Consider the following 24,827-nt stretch of genomic DNA (forward strand, 5'->3'; position numbering starts at 1 on the left):
CATTATTAAAATCAAATGCTGTGCTTGTTACTATAACTGTAATCACAGTGAAATAACATGAACTAATGGATAAATACTTTAGCAAATGTATTGTTTATTGTTTATTAATGTTGGTATTTACATTAAACTAACATTATTACACGGCTGTCTGGAATACCCGATTCTGATTGGTCAGTTGCGACATTCCAAGGTGTGTTATTTTAAGATAACAACTGCTAAATAACACAAGCTCATCCAGGAACTTCAGATCACCATCAGTGAATACATTCATATCCATATTTATAATCTTGTGTCTTCACCACTGTTTGGCGCCATCTAGTGTCTGAATAATGTGCAGGTTAGTGTATACTCCATCAGCTGTTTTAGCTTCTGTTGTGTTTTTGACTGTTTGTCTCCATCTAGTGTCTGGATAATGCGCAGGTTAGTGTATACTCCATCAGCTGTTTTAGTTTCTGTTGTGTTTTCTGTTTGTCTCCATCTAGTGTCTGAATAATGCACAGGTTAGTGTATACTCCATCAGCTGTTTTAGTTTCTGTTGTGTTTTGCTGTTTGTCTCCATCTAGTGTCTGAATAATGCCCAGGTTAGTGTATACTCCATCAGCTGTTTTAGCTTCTGTTGTGTTTTTGACTGTTTGTCTCCATCTAGTGTCTGGATAATGCGCAGGTTAGTGTATACTCCATCAGCTGTTTTAGTTTCTGTTGTGTTTTTGACTGTTTGTCTCCATCTAGTGTCTGAATAATGCCCAGGTTAGTGTATACTCCATCAGCTGTTTTAGCTTCTGTTGTGTTTTTGACTGTTTGTCTCCATCTAGTGTCTGGATAATGCGCAGGTTAGTGTATACTCCATCAGCTGTTTTAGTTTCTGTTGTGTTTTGCTGTTTGTCTCCATCTAGTGTCTGAATAATGCACAGGTTAGTGTATACTCCATCGGCTGTTTTAGTTTCTGTTGTGTTTTCTGTTTGTCTCCATCTAGTGTCTGAATAATGCACAGGTTAGTGTATACTCCATCGGCTGTTTTAGTTTCTGTTGTGTTTTTGACTGTTTGTCTCCATCTAGTGTCTGAATAATGCGCAGGTTAGTGTATACTCCATCGGCTGTTTTAGTTTCTGTTGTGTTTTCTGTTTGTCTCCATCTAGTGTCTGAATAATGTGCAGGTTAGTGTATACTCCATCAGCTGTTTTAGTTTCTGTTGTGTTTTTGACTGTTTGTCTCCATCTAGTGTCTGAATAATGCACAGGTTAGTGTATACTCCATCAGCTGTTTTAGTCTCTGTTGTGTCTTGACTGTTTGTCTGCATCTAGTGTCTGAATAATGTGCAGGTTAGTGTATACTCCATCAGCTGTTTTAGTTTCTGTTGTGTTTTTGACTGTTTGTCTCCATCTAGTGTCTGAATAATGCTCAGGTTAGTGTATACTCCATCAGCTGTTTTAGTTTCTGTCGTGTTTTTGACTGTTTGTCTCCATCTAGTGTCTCATTAATGCGCAGGTTAGTGTATACTCCGTCAGCTGTTTTGGACTGTTAGGATGCCCATGAATATTTCAAGAAGACAATGCAAAACCACATTCTGCGAACATTACATAGTCTTTGCTGTGGATGAACAGGTACTTGACCTGCCTGCCTGCAGCCCCGACCTGTCTTCAATAGAGACTGTCAAATACAAGTCAAACTCAATTTAGAAATCACTACTTTCTTTTTTGTTTGATTGATCCGAGAGTCTCCTCGGCTGTGTTTTGGATCATGGACTGAAGCAGCTGATCTTCATTTACACTGAGGAAGGGCAGAGTGCTTGCTGAAGAACTACTGACAGATTTCAGCTGCTGTCTGGACTTTCACTGCCCAACTACACCTTCCTTTCTTCATGTGTTCAACACTTTTTCCCTGTATATATGGATGTCTTTGGTTGTTACCAAATATAATATGTTTTCTGAGAAAAAAGGTGAGGTGTTCAATACTTATTTCCCCCGCTGCATATATATACTCACACATACACACACACACACACACACACATACAAGTGTAATGTAATGCGTAAATGTCATTACCGTGTTTGCCATCTGAAGTCCGGGGTCCAGCGACAGTCCCATGATGTCATCACTGTAACTTGATTCCAAACCAATGATGTCGTCAATGACATCGTCCATCTGTTGTGAATCAGAAGCAGTGATCAGTCAGCGACGCATCACTCAACAGTCAAAAACACCATCCATCAATCCATCTCCAGATCCTGCGCTAGAGCTGTGCGTTTCACTGAGCTGCTCTCAAACTCTGCCGGATCTATTAACACTTCTGCCGGTCTGTGTGTGTGTGTAAGTGTGTGTGTGTGAGATCATGACGCAGTCTACAGCAGCTGTTTCACACTGAAGTGAAGCTGCAGGATGATGATGAGCAGATAATGAAACGTCTTTATGATACTGCTGCCTATTTACACATCATTCATTTAGCTGACTGGATTTTGTTGATCTATTGACCTTAGACCTTAGGCTCGAGACTTCCACTATCATTCATTGTCAATGATTGCTAGACTTTAAAAACAGCTTGTTATGCTGCATAAGCTTTTGCCAAAGATGAGGCTGGAAGGGCATCCGCTGTGTAAAAACGTGCTGGATAAGTTGGCGGTTCATTCCACTGTGGCGACCCCGGATTAATAAAGGGACTAAGCTGAAAACAAAATAAATGAATAAATATTGCACACTAATATTTTATTCATTTACTCATTTTCTTTGTCCGTTTATTAATCTGGCGTCTCCACAGCGGAGTGTGGCACATACTATTATCATGATAACGATAATTTTGCGATAGATATCTAGTGTCAGCACTCTCACCTCTTTCTCGCAGTTGGGGTTGAGGGTCAGTAAGGCCATGGGACTGTTGGGGGCGCTGTTTCCCGGCCCCGGAGGCATTCCCCCGTGATCAGATGCCTGGCTAGGACACGGCAAACTCACCGCCTGCTTTCCTCCCAGAGTGGTGGACAGATACGCCTTCACCTGCTGCCGCTGAGCCTGCTGGATGTGGTACTTGGTGGGGTTTTCAAGATGAGTCTGAACCTGAGCACAAACGAAGACAAACATTACAATCACAGGACGTGTGTTTCTCACTTCTGTGCTGCTCTGATGTTGAAACTGACCATGCTTCCATCCAAAGATATGCGCAAAACTGGTGTAAAACATTTGTGAATGAACAGAGAGAACAAAATCATCACTCCCTGATAAACCGGTGCCAAATATCAAACGAAAAATGGAAGTTGCTGCATTAGTAGAAGGCTATTCTTGTCTTTAATAAATGAGAGTTTTCTTTTTTGAAGTTTTTTTCCCTCTCTGGCCTGCATGGTTCAGGATTGGTAGAGCTACGCATCGATGAATTTGCTCTTCAGTGTTTGGATTCCCAGTAATGACTTTAAACCACACTGAACTGAGCTAAACTGAACTGAACTTAAACACTAAAAACTGAACCACCCTGATCCAGTTACTATGACCATTTATGTGAAGCTGCTTTGACACAATCTCCATTGTAAAAGCGCTGTACAAATAAAGCTGAATTGAATTGATTTTTTCAGTCACGTATTTCTGCTTAACGTTCTTCCATTTATTACGTAAAATAGTCCAGGTTGTGTCGTATCCTTTTAGAATTGTCTCTGATCATCACTTCTTTCCCATATAAAACATATAAAAATGTTTGGACCTCATCGTCTTCCAAAACATACCTGTCACTTTCCACATTTTTGATGCACATGTTGGAATTTATTCAGTAAATGTTATTTTTATTATTCAGTAATGTCATTTTTTATCCAATTTAAATTTTTATTACATTTTTAAATATTATTTAGATACATTTTTATCAGTAAATATTATTTTTATTACTCAGTAAATATATTTATTTAATTCAATATAATTTTTAATTACACAAATTACAGATTTCTATATGGTGGATGGCAAAATCATGGTTTTAACAGATGAATGGATGGATGGATGGATGGATGGATGGATGGATGGATGGATGGATGGATGAATGGATGGATGGATGGATGAATGGATGGATGGATGGATGGATGGATGGATGGATGGATGGATGGATGGATGGACGGACGGATGGATGGATGGATGAATGGACGGACGAACGGACGGATGAATGGATGGATGGACGGATGAATGGATGGATGGATGGATGGATGGATGGATGGATGGATGGATGGATGGATGGATGAATGAATGAATGAATGGATGGATGGATGGATGGATGGATGGATGGATGGATGGATGGATGGATGGATGGATGGATGAATGGATGGATGGATGGATGGATGGATGGATGGATGGATGGATGGATGGATGGATGGATGGATGGATGGATGGATGGATGGATGGATGGATGGATGGATGGATGAATGAATGGATGGATAGTCAGGGAAAATTAGTATATAACAGTATTGAGATATTTTCAGTGGCAATGTTACATCAATACATGGAAGTCTAAGTTCCAATAAATCCAAGATCAGTTTCTTTGTTGAATTAATGACGGTTCTTTTCATGGCAGAATAATTCATTCCTGAAGTTGAGAAATGAACAAAACAACATGACCTTTATCTACACAGTTCACCGCTCAAACCATGACAAACAGGGAACTGCACAACAGATCACAGCTTTAGTGTAAGCATTACTTCATTTCTCATAACACAGATGATTGTGTCAGGATACTCCTCAGCAAATCCTCAAATATGGAAACAGTCAAAAAAAAAAAAGTCTGAATTATTCGCCCTCCTGTGATTTATTTTTATTTTTCAAATATTTCCCATATTATGTTTCTCAGATTGAGGAGTTGTTCACAGTGTTTCCTCTAATATTTGTTCTTCTGGAGAAAGTCTGATTAGTTTTATTTGGGCTAGAATAAAAGCAGTGTTTAATAGTGTTAAAGTCATGTTAAGCTCAATATTATTCACCCCTTCAGCAATATTAGTGTTGGATTGTCTCCAGATCAAACCACTGTTATACAATGACTTGCCTAATTACCCTAACTTTACCCTAATTACCCTAGTGAAGCCTTTACATGTCACTGTAAGCTGAACACTAGTGTCTTGAAGAATATCTAGTCTAATATTATGTGCTGTCATCATGATGAAGAGACATCAGCTATTAGAGATGAGTTATTAACACTGTTATGATTAGAAATGTGTTGAAAGAAAATATACAGGGGGGCTAATAATAATTCAGGAGGGCTAATAATCCTGACTTCAACTGTATCTATTACACTGATTTGACCAGTAAGCAATGCAGCTGGCCGAATCTAAAAAGCAGTGAATAACTGATTAGCTTTGCACATTGAGCGATTCGCAAAACCAATGCTGTGCCATCACATGCAAAAATATGTCTTTTGCTTTTCCAGAGCGCCTCTGACGTCAGTGTCAGCTAAAAAACAATGGAGTCTTTCTGCAGCAATCGTCTCCCACCTCCATCCTATTTACAGCAGACAAGAGCAGTTTCTTTTTTTTCGGAGTAATCCAGACATCAGCGCTAATGGCGTCACAGCCTGACGAAACACGTGTGATCCTGGACACTTTCTGACACTTCTCCAGCTGTTCTCCGATGAACAATTAAGTATGCATGACGAAACCTAACAATCACCTCATAGCAACACTGCAAATCTACAGAAAACAGGACTGTATAAACAGGATTGGGTGTACTGTGCTAATGTGCAGAACTGCCTGTGTTGGTTTCTCTGAATGATGCATTGAATAGCTTTGTGGTTTGAGTTTAAAATAAAATGTTGGTTAATTCAGTTGATAATATATCGTCCACATTATTGTAGTTTAATGTTAAAACATATTTGAGATTATAAACTTTTTTGATATATATATATATATATATATATATATATATATATATATATATATATATATATATATATATATATATATATATATATATATAATAAAATATATACTTTTATTTATTTATTCATTTGTTCAATTATAAATTAATTAATTATTAATTTATTTATACAATGATTTACATGTAATAATTGATTTATTTATTCATTCATTGATTTATTCATTTATTAATTAATTTATTCATTCATTCAATCATTTGTTTGTTTATTTATTTATTTATTCATTTATTTATTGATTTATTTAGTCATGCATTCATTCATTTATTTTTTTCATTTATTTGTTTATTTATTTTGTTTATTTATTTATTCATTCGTTTTTATTAATGTATTTATTCATTCATTCATTCATTTATTAATTAATTAATTTGTTTTTTAATTTGTTTATTTATTCATTTTTTATTAATGTATTCATTCATTCATTCATTTATTCATTTACTTATTAATTAATTAATTTATTTATTCACTTATTTGTTTATTTATTTATTCATAAATTTTTTATTAATATATTTATTTATTTATTCATTCGTTTATTTGTTTATTTATTTATTTATTTATTCATTCATTCATTTATTTGTTTATTAATTTTTATTAATGTATTCATTTATTTATTTATTCATTCATTTATGTGTTTATTTATTAATTCATTCATTTTTTATTAATGGAATTATTCATTCATTCATTCATTCATTTATTTATTTAACCATTAAATGGTGAATACATTTTCACTGCAGCGTTACATAAAGTTCTTTATAGTGATAATCGGTACAACTGAGAGTTGAGTGTATTTTTAAAAATTGGATGATGTTTAACAAAAGTAAACTTTTCTGGAACATGAGATGACGAAGCTGCACATATCTAAATCTGCAGGTACACATTCAGAGGTGTTTCATCAGGTTTGATTACAATGGGTCTCACATGGGTTACCTTGTGATTGACGTCAAGCCTGGAGCGACACATCTTGACATGCAAATGTGTGTGTGTGTGTGTGTGTGTGTGTGTGTACTTGACACTCTCAGTCAACCTAAACTGTCAATGTACAGAGCATCAGGCTAAACGTTGCGCTCCGATTTGTAAATAAATAGCAGCTTATCAGTACAAACTTTTTCACTGCCTTGCCTGAATATTGGGAAGAAAGAAAAAGAGATGTGAGCTGTAAGTTTAAACTTAAAGTAAAAAGAAAGAACTTTTAGTACATTTCAACACTTTGCTAACATAACACAAACTACTAGTGTGGACTGACATGCACCTTTCTGACATGTTTTAGCATATGAGAATCACGTTATAGTGTGTTGTTACTGTGGATGTATGTACTGCAGATCAACAAATGCTCTAAAGATAAGCTTCTAGATTGCCATGATGACAGCACATAATATTAGACTAGATATTCTTCAAGACACTAGTGTTCAGCTTACAGTGACATGTAAAGGCTTCACTAGGGTAATTAGGGTAAAGTTAGGGTAATTAGGCAAGTCATTGTATAACAGTGGTTTGTTCTGGAGACAATCCAACACTAATATTGCTGAAGGGGTGAATAATATTGAGCTTAACATGACTTTAACACTATTAACAACAGCTTTTATTCTAGCCCAAATAAAACAAATAAGACTTTCTTCAGAAGAACAAACATTAGAGGAAATACTGTGAACAACTCCTCAATCTGTTCAACATCACTTGGGAAATATTTGAAAAATAAAAATAAATAACAGGAGAGCGACTAATTTCCATATTTGAGGATTTGCCGAGGAGTATCCAGACACAATCATCTGACAAGACTCTCTTTGATTGGTTGGTAGGATCACATTTGTGGTCTATAGATGTGTTTTTCACAGATTATACAAGGGTCAAAGGAAAAACGAGTAAGGTAAAAATGTGATTTTAAGGCTGAGGGCAATGGCCTGTTCCAATCCCCTCAGGGGACCAGTTCCCTTCTGGCTAAATAAATGAAGATGCAGAGCTGCAGTCATCAGAAGACAGATTACTGCACACTCTTTTGGCTGAAATCCCATCAAGTGCAATTAAACCTCTACAATTGATTCGAAAGCATGACTGTTGTTCAACAAACCTAAAAACAGTCCACGAAACACCTCTCTATCTTCCTGCAGTGACTAATGCGGCCCCTCAAATCTAGTTGAAGAACCCTGCAGTCTGTCAATGAGCACCAACACAGAGGGCTCTATCATGCATCCGGTGCAATGTGCTGCCAGATGAGGAGCAAGTGTTTTTTGCTATTCTCATTTTCAAGTCCACATGTGTTTGCCCCCATTTGTGTGCTCAAACACGACGGATACAACTCATAAGCTTATTAGCAGAGACTCTCGGAGCTGTGTGAGACAAGGGAGACATGCGAAATATACAGTCCAGAGGGGCTCCGGGAAATACCTTTGTATCACCAGCCCTCATCGTGACATTCGCATCTTTGTAAGGAATCGCGTGTATGCCTTATTTGTAATTAGCAATAGGTAAAATGCCTGAGAAAAAAACTGTGTGTGTTTTGGCAGAATTCAGGAGCCAACAAGCCTCAAGTTAACACCGTTTGACTCTATAAGAGTACGGTCATTTTAGCAAGGTTCTCATTTATACTTGCTCAGGTGGTTACTGGACTTAATTTTTCAATCAGTCTGCAATTTTTCTCATGACAAGGACACAGTGTGCGGTCTTAGTGCTAGCCTAATTCGGCAAGGTAACCCAGGTATACGTCACAGTGTAGGCTAACATTGTCTGGTTGACTAAGCTGGTGGGCAAAACAGCCAGACATGCATAGTCTAGTACTCTAGTATTAAGCATGTAGGCCAGACACACATAGTCCAATACATTCGTGTTAAGACCATTGGTAAGGTTGTCCAGGCACACATAGTCTAGTTCCCTACAATTAAGCTGGTCAGCTAGATAGCCTAGGCCAGGGGTGTCCAAAGTCCGGCCGGTGTCCTGCAGATCTTAGATCCAACTTGCTTCAACACACCTGCCTGGAAGTTTCTAGTATGCCTAGTAAGAGCTTGATTAGCTTGTTCAGGTGTGTTTGGTTAGGGTTGGAGCTAAACTCTACAGGACACCAGCCCTCCAGGACCGAGTGTGGATAGCCTTGGCCTAGGCACACTAGTTCAATAGATTTAGGCTGCTTGGCCAAATAGCCAAGGTACACATAGTCTAGTACACTAGTGTCAAGCCTTAAGAAAAGGTAGGCCAGATACAAATAGCCTAGTTTATTATAGCCCACAAGTTCACTTAGAGTTAGGTCGGTCTCCAGAGTAGACAAGGCACACATAGTCTAGTACACTAGTGTTAAGTCTATAGGACAGGTAGGTCAGGCACATAAAGTCGGGTACATTTTTGTTAAGCCAATCAACAAAGTAGCCCAGGCACACATAGTTTAATTCACTTTGAGTTTATTTGGTTTACAAAGTAGCCAAGATGGCGAAGCGGTGGCGCAGTGGGTAGCACGATCACCTTGCAGCAAGAAGGTCGCTGGTTCGAGCCTTGATGAAGGGACTAAGCCGAAAAGAAAATGAATGAATGAGTAGCCAAGGCACACATAGTCTACTACAGTAGTGTCAAGGCTTAAGGAAAGGTAGGCCAGGCACATATAGTCTAGTTTCCTGGAGTTAAGTCAGTCTGCAGAGTAGCTAAGGCTCACATAGTCTAGTACACTAGTGTTAAGTATATAGGAAACATAGACCAGGCACATATAGTCTAGTATATTACTGTTAAGCCAATCAGCAAAGTAGCCCGGGTACACATAGTTTAGTTCACTTTGAGTTAAGTTGGTCTACAAAGTAGCCCAGGCACACTGTAGTCTAGTACACTAGTGTTAACCCATTAGGAAAGGTAGGCCAGGCCCATATAATCTAGTTCACTGGAGGTAAGTCAGACTGCAGAGTAGCACAGGCACACATAGTCTAGTACACTAGTGTTAGGTCTATAGGAAACGTAGAACAGGCACATATAGTCTAGTATATTACTGTTAAAACCAGTCTGCAGAGTAGCCCAGGCACACATAGTCTAGTACACTAGTAGTCAAGTACAGAGTTAAGTCAGTCTGAAGAGTAGCCAAGGCATAGTCTAGCACACTAGTATTTAGCCATTCGGCGGCTTACTTAGACGGCTTGTCTGTCGCATATCTATGCTGCCAAGACAAAACACACTAACATTACCCAATACACAGTCATCATTACCATACTGAAACTCTCAGATCTGTTACCTTTCTATCTGTGACTCTCCATCAACCTCCTGAATCTCAGTTACACTTGTCCTCGTGATGGAACAAGCTGATATTATGAGATTTGATTACAATACAACGGCAAAACCACGCTAATTCACACCCTAGCCCGGACTAAACACTGAAGAGCTCAGCGTTAGGTAACCCCAAAAGTCAAACCCATAAGCTGTGCTGTTTTCTTGTGTTTAATTGTCTTTGTGCTATAGTGAATAGCCGATAGTGAAAATGATCCTACTTTTCCAGCTGATTTTCCCTCTTCCCAGTGCTAAATATGCAGTGGAATGAAACGGCGCTCCTAATTACAGGCATTCTTCGCTGAATTAGCGTTCGCTGTGTGTGTGTGTGTGTGTGCTAAGACTGTTCTTGCCTTTGTCTGCCTCCTAAACCTGATCCTGTACTTATTTCTGAAAAGATCAAAGGTCACTTGGCTAATTAGGGGCCGATCAGTCCTTAGACAAACTCATCTGAGCTTGATGTTTTCACTTTTCAAGTCCGGCGGCTCTGCCTGGTACACCCAAGCTAATTCTGCATCGCTAAGCTAGTCAGTCTCAAAGCGTTTGCACCTTGCTGTTTCTTTTGATCGTTTGCTCATTTTAACTCTTACAGAAGAAAGGAAAGGCTTTACCCAGCGTTATATAACCGCAGCTTCTAAAAGTCAAATATGACAGTGGTAGATTTAAGTGGGAAACAGTTATAAAGGTTTAATGCATCAAAATAATCTAAAGTACAAACAAGATATAAAGGGATTCCTGTAATTTTACTCATATTTAGTAGCAACTAGGGATGCAACAATGCAGTTAGCCCACGGTTCAATACATACCTCTGTTTTTAACACGGTTTTCAGTTCCGTTTGGTTCTCATGGCTCGACATGTGTTTTTTTTTTTTATTCTATAGGCAATAGGAACAGGTTAAGGAGAAAAAATAAAAACGATTTATTGCAATACTCATTTTGTTTTACTTAAAAGCCAAGAAAAGTGCACAAGTTCCTAATGTATTGTATAAAACAAATGAGCACTGAAATCTCACCGCTGCTGGTAGCCCATGTACAAACTGGGGAACACATAAAATCCAGCACTTTGTAAATAAACACACGTGTGAAGTTAATAAAGATAAATTGGCCATTTCAAATGCACATATTTGTACTTCAGTAAACATAAATAAACCATCTTCATTATCTCAGTGCTGGAAAATGCCAGACTGTAGTCTGTAATGCGGATCGAGTGCTTTTATAAGATGACAAAAGCCCACATCTGCAATGACCGAACACGGCTGCAAATCTTCAGCAATAAACACCCGGACTGCCTTTCTTATTTTTATGCGTCTCTTGGAACTAGTGGGGTATGTTTGCTTGAAGGATTCAGCGAGGGATTGTTGCTATTTGAAGGACTTTCTTATCTTCTCTGCTCTCCTGCTTCAGACAGTGATATTGTTGGGTGATGGCGCTGCAGATGTGCAGTCATGGTTGTGCGTGTAAAACAATGCTTGCACAGTTTATTTTGTTTACTGCTTTTTCTTTTATTGACATTATACTTACCGGCAAAACCAAACATGTCCTCACACCGCAGATTTGAAAGACGGCGGTGCTATTCTCGTACTTTTGCCTCACTTCGCCAACACTCGCCATGTTAAAGTGTGGAATGATGGTCAAGCGCCCCCTAACTTTAGAGCATAGTGATTGGATATTTACTCGCGGGGAGGAGTTTCCTCATCTCAGCTCATGGGTTTACAGGCACACACAGTCAGTTCGGGGAGATATAAAACACACATGAATTATTTAAACGCAAAACCGAGAAAACCGCAATTCACAAGCGCGTATTGAACAGTGGAAGTCATACCGTACGGTTCAATATTATATTGAGAACCGTGGCATCCCTAGTAGCAACACATATTTTCTACAATTCAAAATATATATAGTTTCTACATGGATGCTTCTACCTTTATACCAGTTCATATTTAATAAGCTTTTATATAATAATACATGGGGCGAGGCAGTGGCGCAGTAGGTAGTGCTGTCGCCTCACAGCAAGAAGGTCGCTGGTTCGAACCTCGGCTCAGTTGGCGTTTCTGTGTGGAGTTTGCATGTTCTCCCAGTGTTGGCGTGGGTTTCCTCCGGGTGCTCTGGTTTCCCGGACAGTCTAAAGACATGCGGTACAGGTGAATAGGGTAGGCTAAATTGTCCGTAGTGCATGAGTGTCTGTGTATGTGTATGTTGTGTGTGTGGATGTTACCCAGAGATGGGTTGCGGCTGGAAGGGCATCTGCTGTGTAAAAACGTGCTGGATAAGTTGGCGGTTCATTCCACTGTGGCGACCCCGGATTATTAAAAAGAATAAGCCGACAAGAAAATGAATGACAATAATACATTTTACTTATAAGTGTATGCATGTTTTACATATGCAGGCTATGTATTTATCTGGATCGTCAACACAGAGCCCACTGTATGTATGATATGATTGAAAAAAATGTGTGATTTTTGCACTATTTTGACAAATTATTGACAATTTTGACATTTCAGTATGTGGAATCCAGTTGTAATGTGCATGTAATATGCGTGCCATACATCAGCTTTATATTAGGGGATGTGCAGTGGGAAAAACATGACAGTGAAGCTACACTATGATGGAATGAACAGAACTAGTTCAGTGTTTCCACTCTCTGCACCATTTCCTCTACACTTCTGTACAAACCATAATGAAAGCTGCGTCATATATTTTAAACAACAATATTTAATGACTGTTAAAAATTGTTTATTGAAACCATGTGCATCTTGTGTGCTGCTGATCGAATGTTGTATTCCTGTAGTATTTGTATGATAAAAGGATTATGTGAACCAATGATGCTGCAACTGCAGGACTTCTTTAAGGAAATGAACGCAGCATGCAGAGTGTTGAACACTGGAGAGTCTGTGTTAGAAGTAGAGTCGGTTTTGAAAACGGACATCTGGGTTCTGAAATTTGTGGCAAACAAATTTTAAAAAAAAAGTTTATTTCTTCAGTTTTTAAATCTTTCTACTTGTTGGATTGCTTTTCACCTTTCTACATTTTTTATTTACGTTAATATTTAACTGCAACCTTCCCTTATCCAAGTTTTAGAAACTGCAAATAATAACTTGGCTTCTGGTTGGTCATTTGGTATCAGAGTTTTCCCTAAAACAAGTGAAATAATCCGTCAATGCAGGAAAAACCCACTTAATTTTGACAAATATTTCAAAAAACAAGACTATTTGTGGGCTTGTCTAGAAAATTATTAGAATTATTAGACATTTGGTCTAGAAACAAGACTAAAAATGTCAGTAAGCAAAGCTTTTTTGCAGTGTAATAATCTATTATATGTAAATATAGAATCTGATGGTGTTTTATTTACTGTAAATAAAACAAAAGGCTTTCTAGTTAGATTAAAGCGAATCTACAAACAAAAATTTACTTAATAACACACACACAGAAATCAAATGTGTGAATCAAATACTGTAGCTTTTAGATACATGCTATAACTGTACACACACACACACACACACACACTTTCATACAGTGAATATCTCAAACACACACTCGATTTCCTCTGGCATCCGTCCATGTTGTATAAACTGTAGTTAAACGTGTAAAAGTGTGTGTGTGTGTGTGTGTGTGTGTATGGTATAAGACGAAACGTGAGCATGTGTTCGTATGTTCAGCGGGTTGAATGAGCGGCTCATCATCAGCTTAGCATAAGTAACGACTGACTGAACATAAATACTACGTTAAGATTACGGCGTACATGTCGTGCCCTTCTTATCCTCTGATACCAAACACTCAAAATCAGACACCAAACTATCAGCTATTTACAAACACAACAGTGACAACACCATGCAGGTTTCAACAGCCAAACACGCAATTTCTCTCAAAACATTAACAAACAAACATCTTTTTAATGTTTTATATGTTTAATTTCTGGTAGACTTGATTGGAGTTTGTTTCAGGCTCTAAGATATACTTAAAAAACACAATAAACACACATGGAAAATAAACTAATATCTCACAATGTTATTTAACACACTCAAAAAAAAGATGTTTGCTGTTTATTTCAAACTAATCGAGTAGAAGCAACACAATTCTTGTGGTTTTTAAGGGAAAACTAATATGTTTTATGTTCAATCCACTTAAATTTGTAAAAACTAATAGCTTAATTCCTTCATGTTGTCCCAAGATAATTCAATAAAGTGGAACCCAGCATTTCTTTTACACAGTAACTTAATTGTTCTGAATTCTGAATCTTGCCATTCTCAATCTCACAGTTTTGTTGTTCCTCCTGTCTATTGTGTCTTATTCTTCACTTAATGGATGTCCAGTTGAATTGTGATGAACCATAAAATATAAATATGCTAAAAGCAAGCACTTTTCTTTAGTTTTCAGTGATTCTGAAGTGTTGAAACAGACGGGCTTTGGCGTTCTGGGTGGTCTGTGATCAGCTTGTGTTATCAGAGGAGCATCACACACATAATTACAGCACATTTCACACGTCTAACATAAACCGGTGTGTGAGAATCTCCCAAATATGGGAGCATTAATTGCTTCATAACTTTCCCTGAGGTGTTTCCACAAATTATGCGCAAAATCGAAACGAGAACAAGAGTGTTCACATGCCAAATGAGCACAAAACAAGGCTTTTTTCATTTGTTTCTAATTTTAAATTGGTTTAAAACAGTCAGAATATGACAAAATAGTTTTAGCTCAAGTGTGCTTTAGAAAAGAAACCAAAAAGCATCACTGAAGTGGAGAACTATTTTAAAAACTGAACCCTGTGCATACACACATTTCTTTCAAATATCAAATTAAAATAATAACTGGTCAGAGTAAGAAATGTTATTACCAACAACTGCATTTTCTCAAGAGAAATGCTCTAAATGACAATATTTCAGCTTGATATTTGAAAAAAAATGTGTGTATGCAAAAAATTCAACTTTAAATATTTTTCCACTACAGTGTTTTTTTTTTTATTCTGACGGTTTTAAACCAAATTAAAATGAGAAACAAATAAAGAAATCTGACTTCTTTCAAAAACAAAGCATCGTTTTGTGCTATTTATTCCAACAAATATTGATTTCTGTTGTTAATATATTGGTTTTAAGCTAAAAAATGAATATAATGGTGTCTAAAAACATGCCACCTTTTGGTTATTTCATTCAAAACAAATGCTCTATATGACAAGTTTATTTAAATATTAAACCGGTGTGTGATCAAATCAAATTTGGGACCTTTAATTGGTTCATAACTTTCCCATTAGGTGCTTCAACAAATTACGCACAAAATCAAAACGAGTACAAGAGTGTTCACATGCCAAATGAGCACAAAACAAGGCTTTATTTCATTTGTTTCTAATTTTAAATTGGTATAAAACAGTCAGAAATTTACAAGACAATGTAAAATAGTTTTTTTTTAGCTCAAGTGTGCTCTAGAAAAGAAACCAAAGCAGTTTACAAAACATCACTGAAGTGGAGAAACATTATATATATATATATATATATATATATATATATATATATATATATATATATATATATATATATATATATATATATATATATAAACTCAATGCATAAACACTTTTTATCCAAATATCAAATTGAAATATTGTAATTTAGGGCAATTTTCTTGAGAAAAAAATCATAATTGGTCAGAATATCAAATGTTATTACGAATAATTTCATTTTCTCCAGAGAAATGCTCTAATTGACATTATTTCAGTTTGATATTTGGAAGAAATGTGTGTGTGCAAGAGTTAAAAAAAAAATTCAACTTTAAATATAATTCTTGGTTTTAACTTTCTGACTGTGTTAAACCAACTTATATTAGAAACAAATGAAAAAAGCCTTGTTTTGTGCTCATTTGGCATGTGAACACTCTTGTTCTCGTTTCTGTTTGTGCGTAATTTGTGGAAACACCTTAGAGAAAGTTATGAAGCAATTAATGCTTCCATATTTGAGAGATTCTCACACACCGGTTCAATATTTAATAAAGAATGTTATTTAGAGCATTTGTTTTGATTGAAATATCAAAAATGTGGCATAATTTTAGACATTATTATATTCATTTTTAGCTTAAAACCAATAAATTCACTTAAGAAATGCTTTGTTTTTTTAAGGCGTCAGATTTGTTTATTTGTTTCCACTTTTAAGTTGGTTTAAAACACTCAAAATATTACAACGTATTACAACATAATAATGTAAAGGTCACGTCATGCTTTTGCTTAAAACCCAGTGCATACACATATTTCTTCCAAATATCATATTGTAATTTAGAGCAATTTTCTTGAGAAAAAATTGATAATTAGTCAGAATAAGAAATGTTATAACAAATAATTTAATTTTCTCACGAAAAATGACAATATTTTAACTTGATATTTATAAGAAATGAGTGCAACTTTTAAAAAATCTAAACTTATTTCTCCACAAGGCTTTTTTTCATTTGTTTTTAATTTTAGATTGGTTTAAAACAGTCAGAAAGTTACAAGACAATGTAAAATTGTTTTTTAGCTCAAGTGTGCTTTAGAAAAGAAACCAAAGCAGTTTACAAAACATCACTGAAGTGGAGAAATATTTTAAAAACTGAACCTTGTCCATACACACATTACTTTCAAATATCAAATTAAAATAATAACTGGTCAGAATAAGAAATGTAATTACAAACAACTGCATTTTCTCAAGAGAAATGCTCTAAATGACAATATTTCAGTTTGATATTTGTAAGAAATGTGTGCAACTTTAAAAAAAAAAATCCTAATTTATTTTTCCACAAGGCTTTTTTAAATTTCTTTCTAATTTTAGATTGGTTTAAAGCAGTCAGAAAGTTACAAGACAATGTAAAATTGTTTTTCAGCTCAAGTGTGCTAAAGAAAAGAAACCAAAGCAGTTTACAAAACATCACTGAAGTGGAGAAATATGTATTAAGTGTTGTTTTTAAAAACTGAACCCTGTGCATACACACATTTCTTCCAAATATCAAATGAAGACATTGTAATTTAGAGCATTTATCTGGAGAAAATGATAATGGTCAGAATAACAAATGTTAATCTCAAGACATTTCTGCTTCAAACAGTGTGTAATACATCACATTACAACAGTGTAATATTCTGACTGTTTAAAACCAAAACTTCTGTCAAAGACAAAGCATTGCTTCATGCTCATCTGTGATGTGAAATCACTCAATCTCGCCTATATTTATTCCACCAAATATTGATTTCTGAAATATTAGGTTGAAATATTAATGTTGTGTTTGCAAAAAATTAATATAAAAATGCCAGCTTTTTTCATAAATTGTATTCAAAACAACAATCTAACATTTTTCTCATTATATATTTACAATAAATGACCCCAATAGTTTACAGATTACACAAAACTCTGATTAGTAAATTCACAGAAACTGAGAACGCCCAAAATACACACAAAAAACCAGCACTGAAGTGAAGAAATAAGTCATATTTACCAAAATAAACTGGAAAAATTAGAGGAATCAATTAAGAAAAACTTATTTGACTATTAATAAAGACTTTAAGACAGACAAACAAACTCCACAAACTTGATGAATGTTATCTTAACAACTAAAAACTGAATTAATTCTACAAATAAGAACATGTCCATGCCATATAACTAATGCTGATGCATATTTCAACTTACTATTTTCTGTCTTGAAAAGCAACAATGCCTGTTTCCGAAGCCTGTGCCCATATAAGAGTCTGCTGAAAGCCTAAAACACACACTTTCCCCCGCAAAAATGAGCAAAGTGTAAGATAACGGCTCTTACCGAGTGACATTAGCAGCCCGAGTCCTGCGAGATTCTGCAGTAATTAACACAGTCTGCGCACAATAGCAGCCGCATCAGTAACAGTCCATAGTTCTGCGCTCTAACGAGGAATCAAAGCTATGAAGAGATTGTGAATGTAGCTGAGCAAATAGGATTAAAGATGGCTAATTCCATGAGGCTGGAGCACAGCATGCATTAAAGAGGAATTCTCTGGGGAAAGATAATCCCCATATGCGTTTTAACACACTTCAGCGTTCCCTCCTCTCGCTCAAGGACAGTGTCACAATCACACACGCTTGGGCTGATCGAGATGAAGTTTAAGTCGATCCGAGCGGTCCACGTAGAGAACAAATGCACTGTATGCTAACTCCAAAGAGCTCACATCACAACTGAGGAGAACGGTTTGCTTTTGAGGAAAAGTCATTTGTTTCTCATTTTAAATTGGTCTAAAATGGTTGGAATTTATCAAATGTAATGTACAAAAGTTTTTGCTTGAGTGTGTTTCAAAAACAAAGTAGGTTTAAAAAACATCACTGAAGCAAGTTTAAAAACTGAATACACACACACCACACACATAACATCCACACACACATTCACACACACACTCTCACACACTCATACACTACGGACAATTTAGCCCACCTAATTCACCTGTACCACATGTGTTTGGACTGTGGGGGAAACCGGAGCACCCGGAGGAAACCCACGCGAATGCAGGGAGAACATGCAAACTCCACACAGAAACGCCAACTGAGCTGAGGCTCGAACCAGCAACCTTTTTGCTACTGCTTCGTCCCTGTATCAATCCTGTAAATATATATTCGCCAAAACTTCCCAAAGTGCTCAATAATATTTAGTTCTGGTGACTGTGCAGGCCATGAGAAATGTCTAACTTTACCTAAAAAATGCAATGGTTTGTTTTTGACAAAAGTCATTTGTTTCTCATTTTAAATTGGCCTAAAAGGTTGGAATTTTAGAAGGTAATGTAAAAAAGTTTTTTCTTGAATGTGTTTTAAGAAAAAAAAAAAAGTAGGTTAAAAAAACACATCACTGAAAAAAAGTTTAAAAACTGAATATACACACACACCATATCTCTTCTTATCAGTGCTGTCAAATGATTAATCACATCCACAATAAAGGTTTGTATTTACATGATGTTTCTGTACTGACTGTGTATTAATATTGTACATATATATATATATATATATATATATATATATATATATATATATATATATATATATATATATATATATATATTCTCCACAAAACACCCAAAGTGCTCAATAATAATTGGTTCTGGTGACTGTGCAGGCCATGAGAAATGTCCAACTTTACTTAAAAAATGCAATGGTTTGTTTTTGACAAAAGTCATTTGTTTCCCATTTTAAACTGGTCTAAAAAGGTTGGAATTTATCAAAGATAATTTAAAAATAGTGTGTTTTAGAAAAAGAAACCAAAGTGGGTTAAAAACACATCACTGAAAAATATTTAAAGCCAAAATATTTCTAAACAGCTGTTTAAAACACACACACACACACACACACACACACACACACACACACACACACACACCCAACATATACTTACTTTTCCGTGTTGTCAAATGAATAATCACATTCAAAAGGAAGGTTTGTATTTACTCAATGTTTGTGTACTGACTGTGTATACATATTGCACATATATATTCTCCAAAACTGTGCTCAATAATATTTAGATCTGGTGCCTGTGCAGGCCATAGGAGATGTTCAGCTTTACTTTTAAAGAAAACAATGGCTTGCTTTTGAAAAAAGTCATTTGTTTCTCATTTTAAATTGGTCTAAAATGGTTGGAATATTAGAAGGTAATGTGAAAAAATGTTTGTTTTTAGAAAAGAAACCAACGTAGGTTAAAAAGCATCAATGAAGTGGTTCTATTCCTTTTTGATTTCGAGCCATTATAGAACAGTGTTCAGATCACTACGTGATGCAGGTGGAGGATAACCTTGCTTGACTCGCTCCTCCACAACAGCCCGAAGTGCTCAATAAAGTTTAGATCGGGTGACTGTGCAGGCTGTGAGATGTTCAACTCGACTTTCATGTTCATTAAACCATTGTGTCTCCAGTCTTGCTGTGTGTATTGGTGCATTACCATCCTGATACACGCCACTTCCTTCAGGATACAATCTTTGACCCATTGGGTCATATGATCGGCCAAAATGGCTGGATCATCCTTGGCAGTGAAGCGCCCATCTAGCACAAGAATTTGGGCCAAGGGGATTCCCATGATGTTGCAGGAAATCCATTACTGATCCACCCTAATGCTTCACTCTGGGCATCAGCAGTCTGGGTGGGACGCTTCTTTAAGGCTTCTCCACACCGTAACTCTCCCAGATGAGGGAAAGACAGTGAAGGTGGACTCATCAGAGAACAACACATGTTTCTTTGTCCACCGTCCAAGGTTTTTACCGCTGGCACCACTGAAACTAACGTTTAGGATTTGCACGAGTATCGTATTGCCGTCAGATATTCCAGTATGGTGGGGACACTACTTTCCAGACCTTCTTGCACATGAGAACAGCTGCATGATGATTCAGTGAATGCTTACATGTGCAATTCAGACAGGTTTTACAGGGTTAAAGTCCACATGAACTGGAAGCTGCGACCATTTTTTTCATATTGTGATGCAGTTTCACAATACTAAATGTGAAAGCAGTGGGCGTGGCTTGTTTGATTCTACTGTGAGCTGATTGGATGCAGTAAAGTAGGCGTGTCATTCAGAAAGATGCGGAAAAGTGTTTGGAGAGAGTCCTCCAGCTCACCATTTCTGTTTGATGTCATACTGACAGCTGGAGGGGCGTGGTTAAGTGTGTTAGCCCCGCCCACTATCTCAGACTGACCTGAGAATTGAACTGACCTCAAACAGGAAGTGCATTTGCAGATTTCAATATTCGATTACAGAGGCAAACTATTGTTTTGTTCTTAATGACATGCACAGATGAACTGTTCAGCGCAGGACTAGCAATGTGAGCTCACAACATCACTATGGCTAGTTTTGATTTCACACGTGCTTTGATATGAGCTTTCTGCGCGCTGCTTTACCTTCAGCACCTCCATGGGCACCTGTGCGGCGCTGGGCGGGCCGCAGGGATGGCTGACGTTGATGGCGGGGCTGTGTGTGATGGAGATCTGCCGCTTCTGCTGCTCTCGGCGCTCCTGCTGCTGGAGCTGCTCACGCATCAGCTGCTGGCGGAGCAGGACTCGAGACGAGCCCAGCGGGGGCTTACAGGAGCCATGCTGCTGCTCTGAGGGATTACTGCACACACACACAAACACAGAGGACGTTACATACAGTTGAAGTCTCAATTATTAGCCCCTCTGTATATATTTCTCCCAATTTCTGTTTAACTGAGAGCAGATTTATTCAGCACATTTCTAATCATAACAGTGTTAATAACTTATCTCTAATAGCTGATGTGTTTTCTCTTCATCATGATGACAGCACATAATATTAGACTAGATGTTCTTCAAGACACTAGTGTTCAGCTTACAGTGACATGTAAAGGCTTCACTAGGGTAATTAGGGTAAAGTTAGGGTAATTAGGCAAGTCATTGTATAACAGTGGTTTGTTCTGGAGACAATCCAACACTAATATTGCTGAAGGGGTGAATAATATTGACCCTAACATGGGTTTTCAAAAAAAAAAAATCACTATATTACAATTCTATTAGCTGATAATGAGAGAAAAACTCCAGGATAGTGTAATCAAGACTTTCAGAAAGAGGAAAACAATAGTGTTAGACTGATAAGGTACAACCAGTCAGATTTACTGTCCTGCCCCCATACACACACTGCACGATTCTAAGGGCTCACACATTTTGGGGGACCCCAGAGACATTATAAAGAACCCATGGCCCAGTATATATGTCTATCTGTATATATACATGCAAAAACCCAGAGGAGAATATATATATATATATATAAATCTGGTATTGTACAAAAAACATGAAACAACATTATATATATCTAATTCAAACAACCATTATTGTCTGTTGCACACACACATACTGATTTATTCCCCAAATACTATTAAAGGCTACTTAATCTTTAACCTGATGGTAAAAGGCGGATTCTACCTTAATTCTTAATGCTATTAAACCTTGAGAGAGAGAGAGAGAGAGAGAGAGAGGTGAACGTGGGGCTCTGCAAAGGGACAGTGTTTGGTACACTAGGCACTGGTTAATTGAATTATCTTGAGATCCTGGTAGTGGTTAATTAGGAAGCTTAATAATGTGTTACAGGCTGCTTTGTAGTCAGTAAAGTCTAGAAGGGATACAGCTGCAAACACGCACATCAATAAAGCATCGTTTTCGTGACACCGTGCAACAATAATTCATATTTTAACATTACTGTGAGGGTTATGGTAGGGGGGAAGCATTAATAAATAACAATTTAAAGGATAACTTAATAAATAATATGAATAATATTCACTGTATTATCACTGTGAGGGTTGGATTTAGAGTTGGGGTAGATGTTAAAAAAATACAATTTAATGGGTAAATTAATAAATAATGATTCATTCTCATTCTAATTACTGTTTTTACATTGCTGAATGGTTGAAGTGGGGGTAAATGTTAATAAAATACAATTAGTGGGTCATTTAATAGGTAATATAAAGAATTCTCAATGATATTGACTGTTTTTACATTACGGTTGTGTTTGGGGTTGGGGTAGATTTCAATAAAATACAATTTATGGATAATTGAATAATTAATATAAGTAGTTCTCATTAACGTGTGGCCACAGCTCTAGCCCTTCGAGCGTATATTTGTGTTTATAGAGGAAAATGCAGGTAGGAGCTGAGACAAGCAAAGGAAATGGAACTAGTAAATGACACAAGAAGGATTCAGGTTTTTACCATAGGTCAAGAGACTAAGCAATAAACATTAGGGCTGCATGATATTGGAAAAATCTGATATTGTGATATTTAATTCCTCTGCAACACCCATAACACACCCATAACTCAAGATATTAAAGACAGCTCTTTCAGACCATGCGCCGGATCCTGTCCTTAAAATCACGAAAGTGGAATCAGCCAAAGTGCACCTGCCTGCACCGTGTGCTTTAGACCGTGTGTTCGATCATTAAAATAGAGCCTAAAGAGGTCAAAAGTCCATAATCTCACACAGTGTCTATTCTTATAGACAGAATATTACATAGTATGAACCCAGCATGACACTATCTTTGTTAATCCGCTGTGAATATTTGGTATGCGTGGTGTAATCACAAAACTGGGCCAAAATCTCCTGATGCTGATGCAAAGTGACGAATCATGAAGCAAATCTCACCCTCATATACCTCAAATCTCTCTCTCTATTCCAAGAAAAAGTCAACCCAAGCTCATACTGAAAACCCAGTCCTGTGGATGTTTCTGGAGATGTTTCCCGGGAGGTACGTATTTGTGCAGTTTTTGTTTTCGAGAATTCGAGGCCGCTGTGTGTGCTTTTCAAATCTCAAATTTCTTTTGCAAGTGGCGTTCGCGCCCGCTGTTCTCGCGTAATCCCACTAGAGGCCGCTGTCGACTGACTGTCTGTCTGTCTGACTGAATGACAGAATGAATGACCGCCCGACCAATTGACTGACCCACCCTCTTCCTTCCCTAAATGTAACCAATTTTATTGATTGACCCGCCCACCCACTAACGACCAACCAACGATTTACAAAAGCCGTGCAGAAAAAGAGAAGTCATCGTCTGATTTTTACCACGTTTGCGGATTTTACCACATTCTCACCCTGTTATGAACTTGTTCATTTTATATTTTGGATTCTGTTTTTGTCTTACCTGATTTCTGAAACCGCTCTTCCTCAGACTAGAACCCGGTCATCGTTATCATCAACTCAAGTCTCGAGTCTGGTGAAGAAGGGTTTCAGAAAGCAGGTAAAACAAAAACAGAAGCCAAAAAATAAAACAAACAAGTAAACAACGGAGAATGTGTTTAAATCTGGAAACGTGGTAAAAATCAGACAATGGCTTTTTTTCTGGATTGCTTTGGAAAACACTAGTGGTTGGATTTAGGGAAAGAAGAGGGTTGACAGCGGCCTCTAGTGGATTTACGCAAGAACAGCAGGTGTGAATGGCAAGAAGCGTACACAGCAGCCTCTGGTGGATTTGCGAAAACAAAAACTGCAAAGAAAATGTAGCTCCTGGGACATATTTGATGTTCTCCAGAAATGTATACGGGGGAATGTTTTCAGAATGAGCCTGGGTTTGAATATTGTCTTGTTTTTGGAAATAATGAGGCAAAATGAAGTGAAATTTTCCCTAAAACAAGCAAAATAATCTGATAATGGGGGAAACTCACTTCATTTTGATTTATTAATTCTGAAAACGAGACAACCTTTTTTGTATCTTGATTTAAGAATATGTAGATGATTGGACTAGAAACAAGACAATACCTGTAAGTAAGCAAAGCAATTTTTGCAGTGTAAGTACATTTTAAACCTAAATCTATCCAGTTTTTCCTTAAAACAAGCTAAATAATCAGGCAACAGGTTAAACAACATGATCTAGTTTTTCATTTTGACATGATTTTTGAGCTTACCTCATTAGCAGAATATATTACTTGTTTTATTTCAAAGCTCACTTCATTATTTCTGAAAACATCATGTTTAGCTTGTCTATAAAGCGCTTCTTGATTTCAGGATTTTTAGATATTTGGACTTTTTTGGAGCGTTTTAGCTGTGTATTAATGCAATAAAAGCAGACTGCACTTCCTCTAAATCAGCTGATGTGTTCAGTTTGTTTGTGGCTGTTTATGTTGTGTTTCTCCCACAGTTTTCCTCCCAGTATTTCGCCATGTTCTTCTTCTAGAGATGTGAATTACCCAATGCTCCTTCCTCCACTTTCAGTTCTCCTTGTGAGCTGGAAAAAGCCACAAGTTACTTAAAAAATAAATAAATAAGTAAACTCTGTTGCCTTA

The 24,827-nt window shown here is 36.9% G+C and overlaps 1 protein-coding gene across 5 annotated transcripts in view; it reads right to left on the minus strand.

Annotated features, from left to right (window-relative positions):
- Positions 1-24,827, minus strand: part of mitfb (melanocyte inducing transcription factor b) — a 61,273-nt gene that overhangs the window by 17,209 nt on the left and 19,237 nt on the right. For 4 of the 5 annotated variants that reach the window (XR_012398219.1, XM_073937950.1, XM_068216659.2 and 1 more), the window contains 3 exon segments: positions 20,949-21,162; positions 2,823-3,044; positions 2,043-2,141 (listed from right to left, as the gene is read on the minus strand). Coding sequence is in view for 4 of the 5 variants with exons in the window: in XM_073937950.1 (XP_073794051.1) it covers positions 2,043-2,141; positions 2,823-3,044; positions 20,949-21,162 (535 nt within the window). In the remaining variant the exon portion in view is untranslated. 5 annotated transcript variants of the gene reach the window in all.

The sequence above is a fragment of the Danio rerio genome, chromosome 23 (genome assembly GCF_049306965.1).
Source record: "Danio rerio strain Tuebingen ecotype United States chromosome 23, GRCz12tu, whole genome shotgun sequence".
NCBI lineage: Eukaryota > Metazoa > Chordata > Actinopteri > Cypriniformes > Danionidae > Danio > Danio rerio.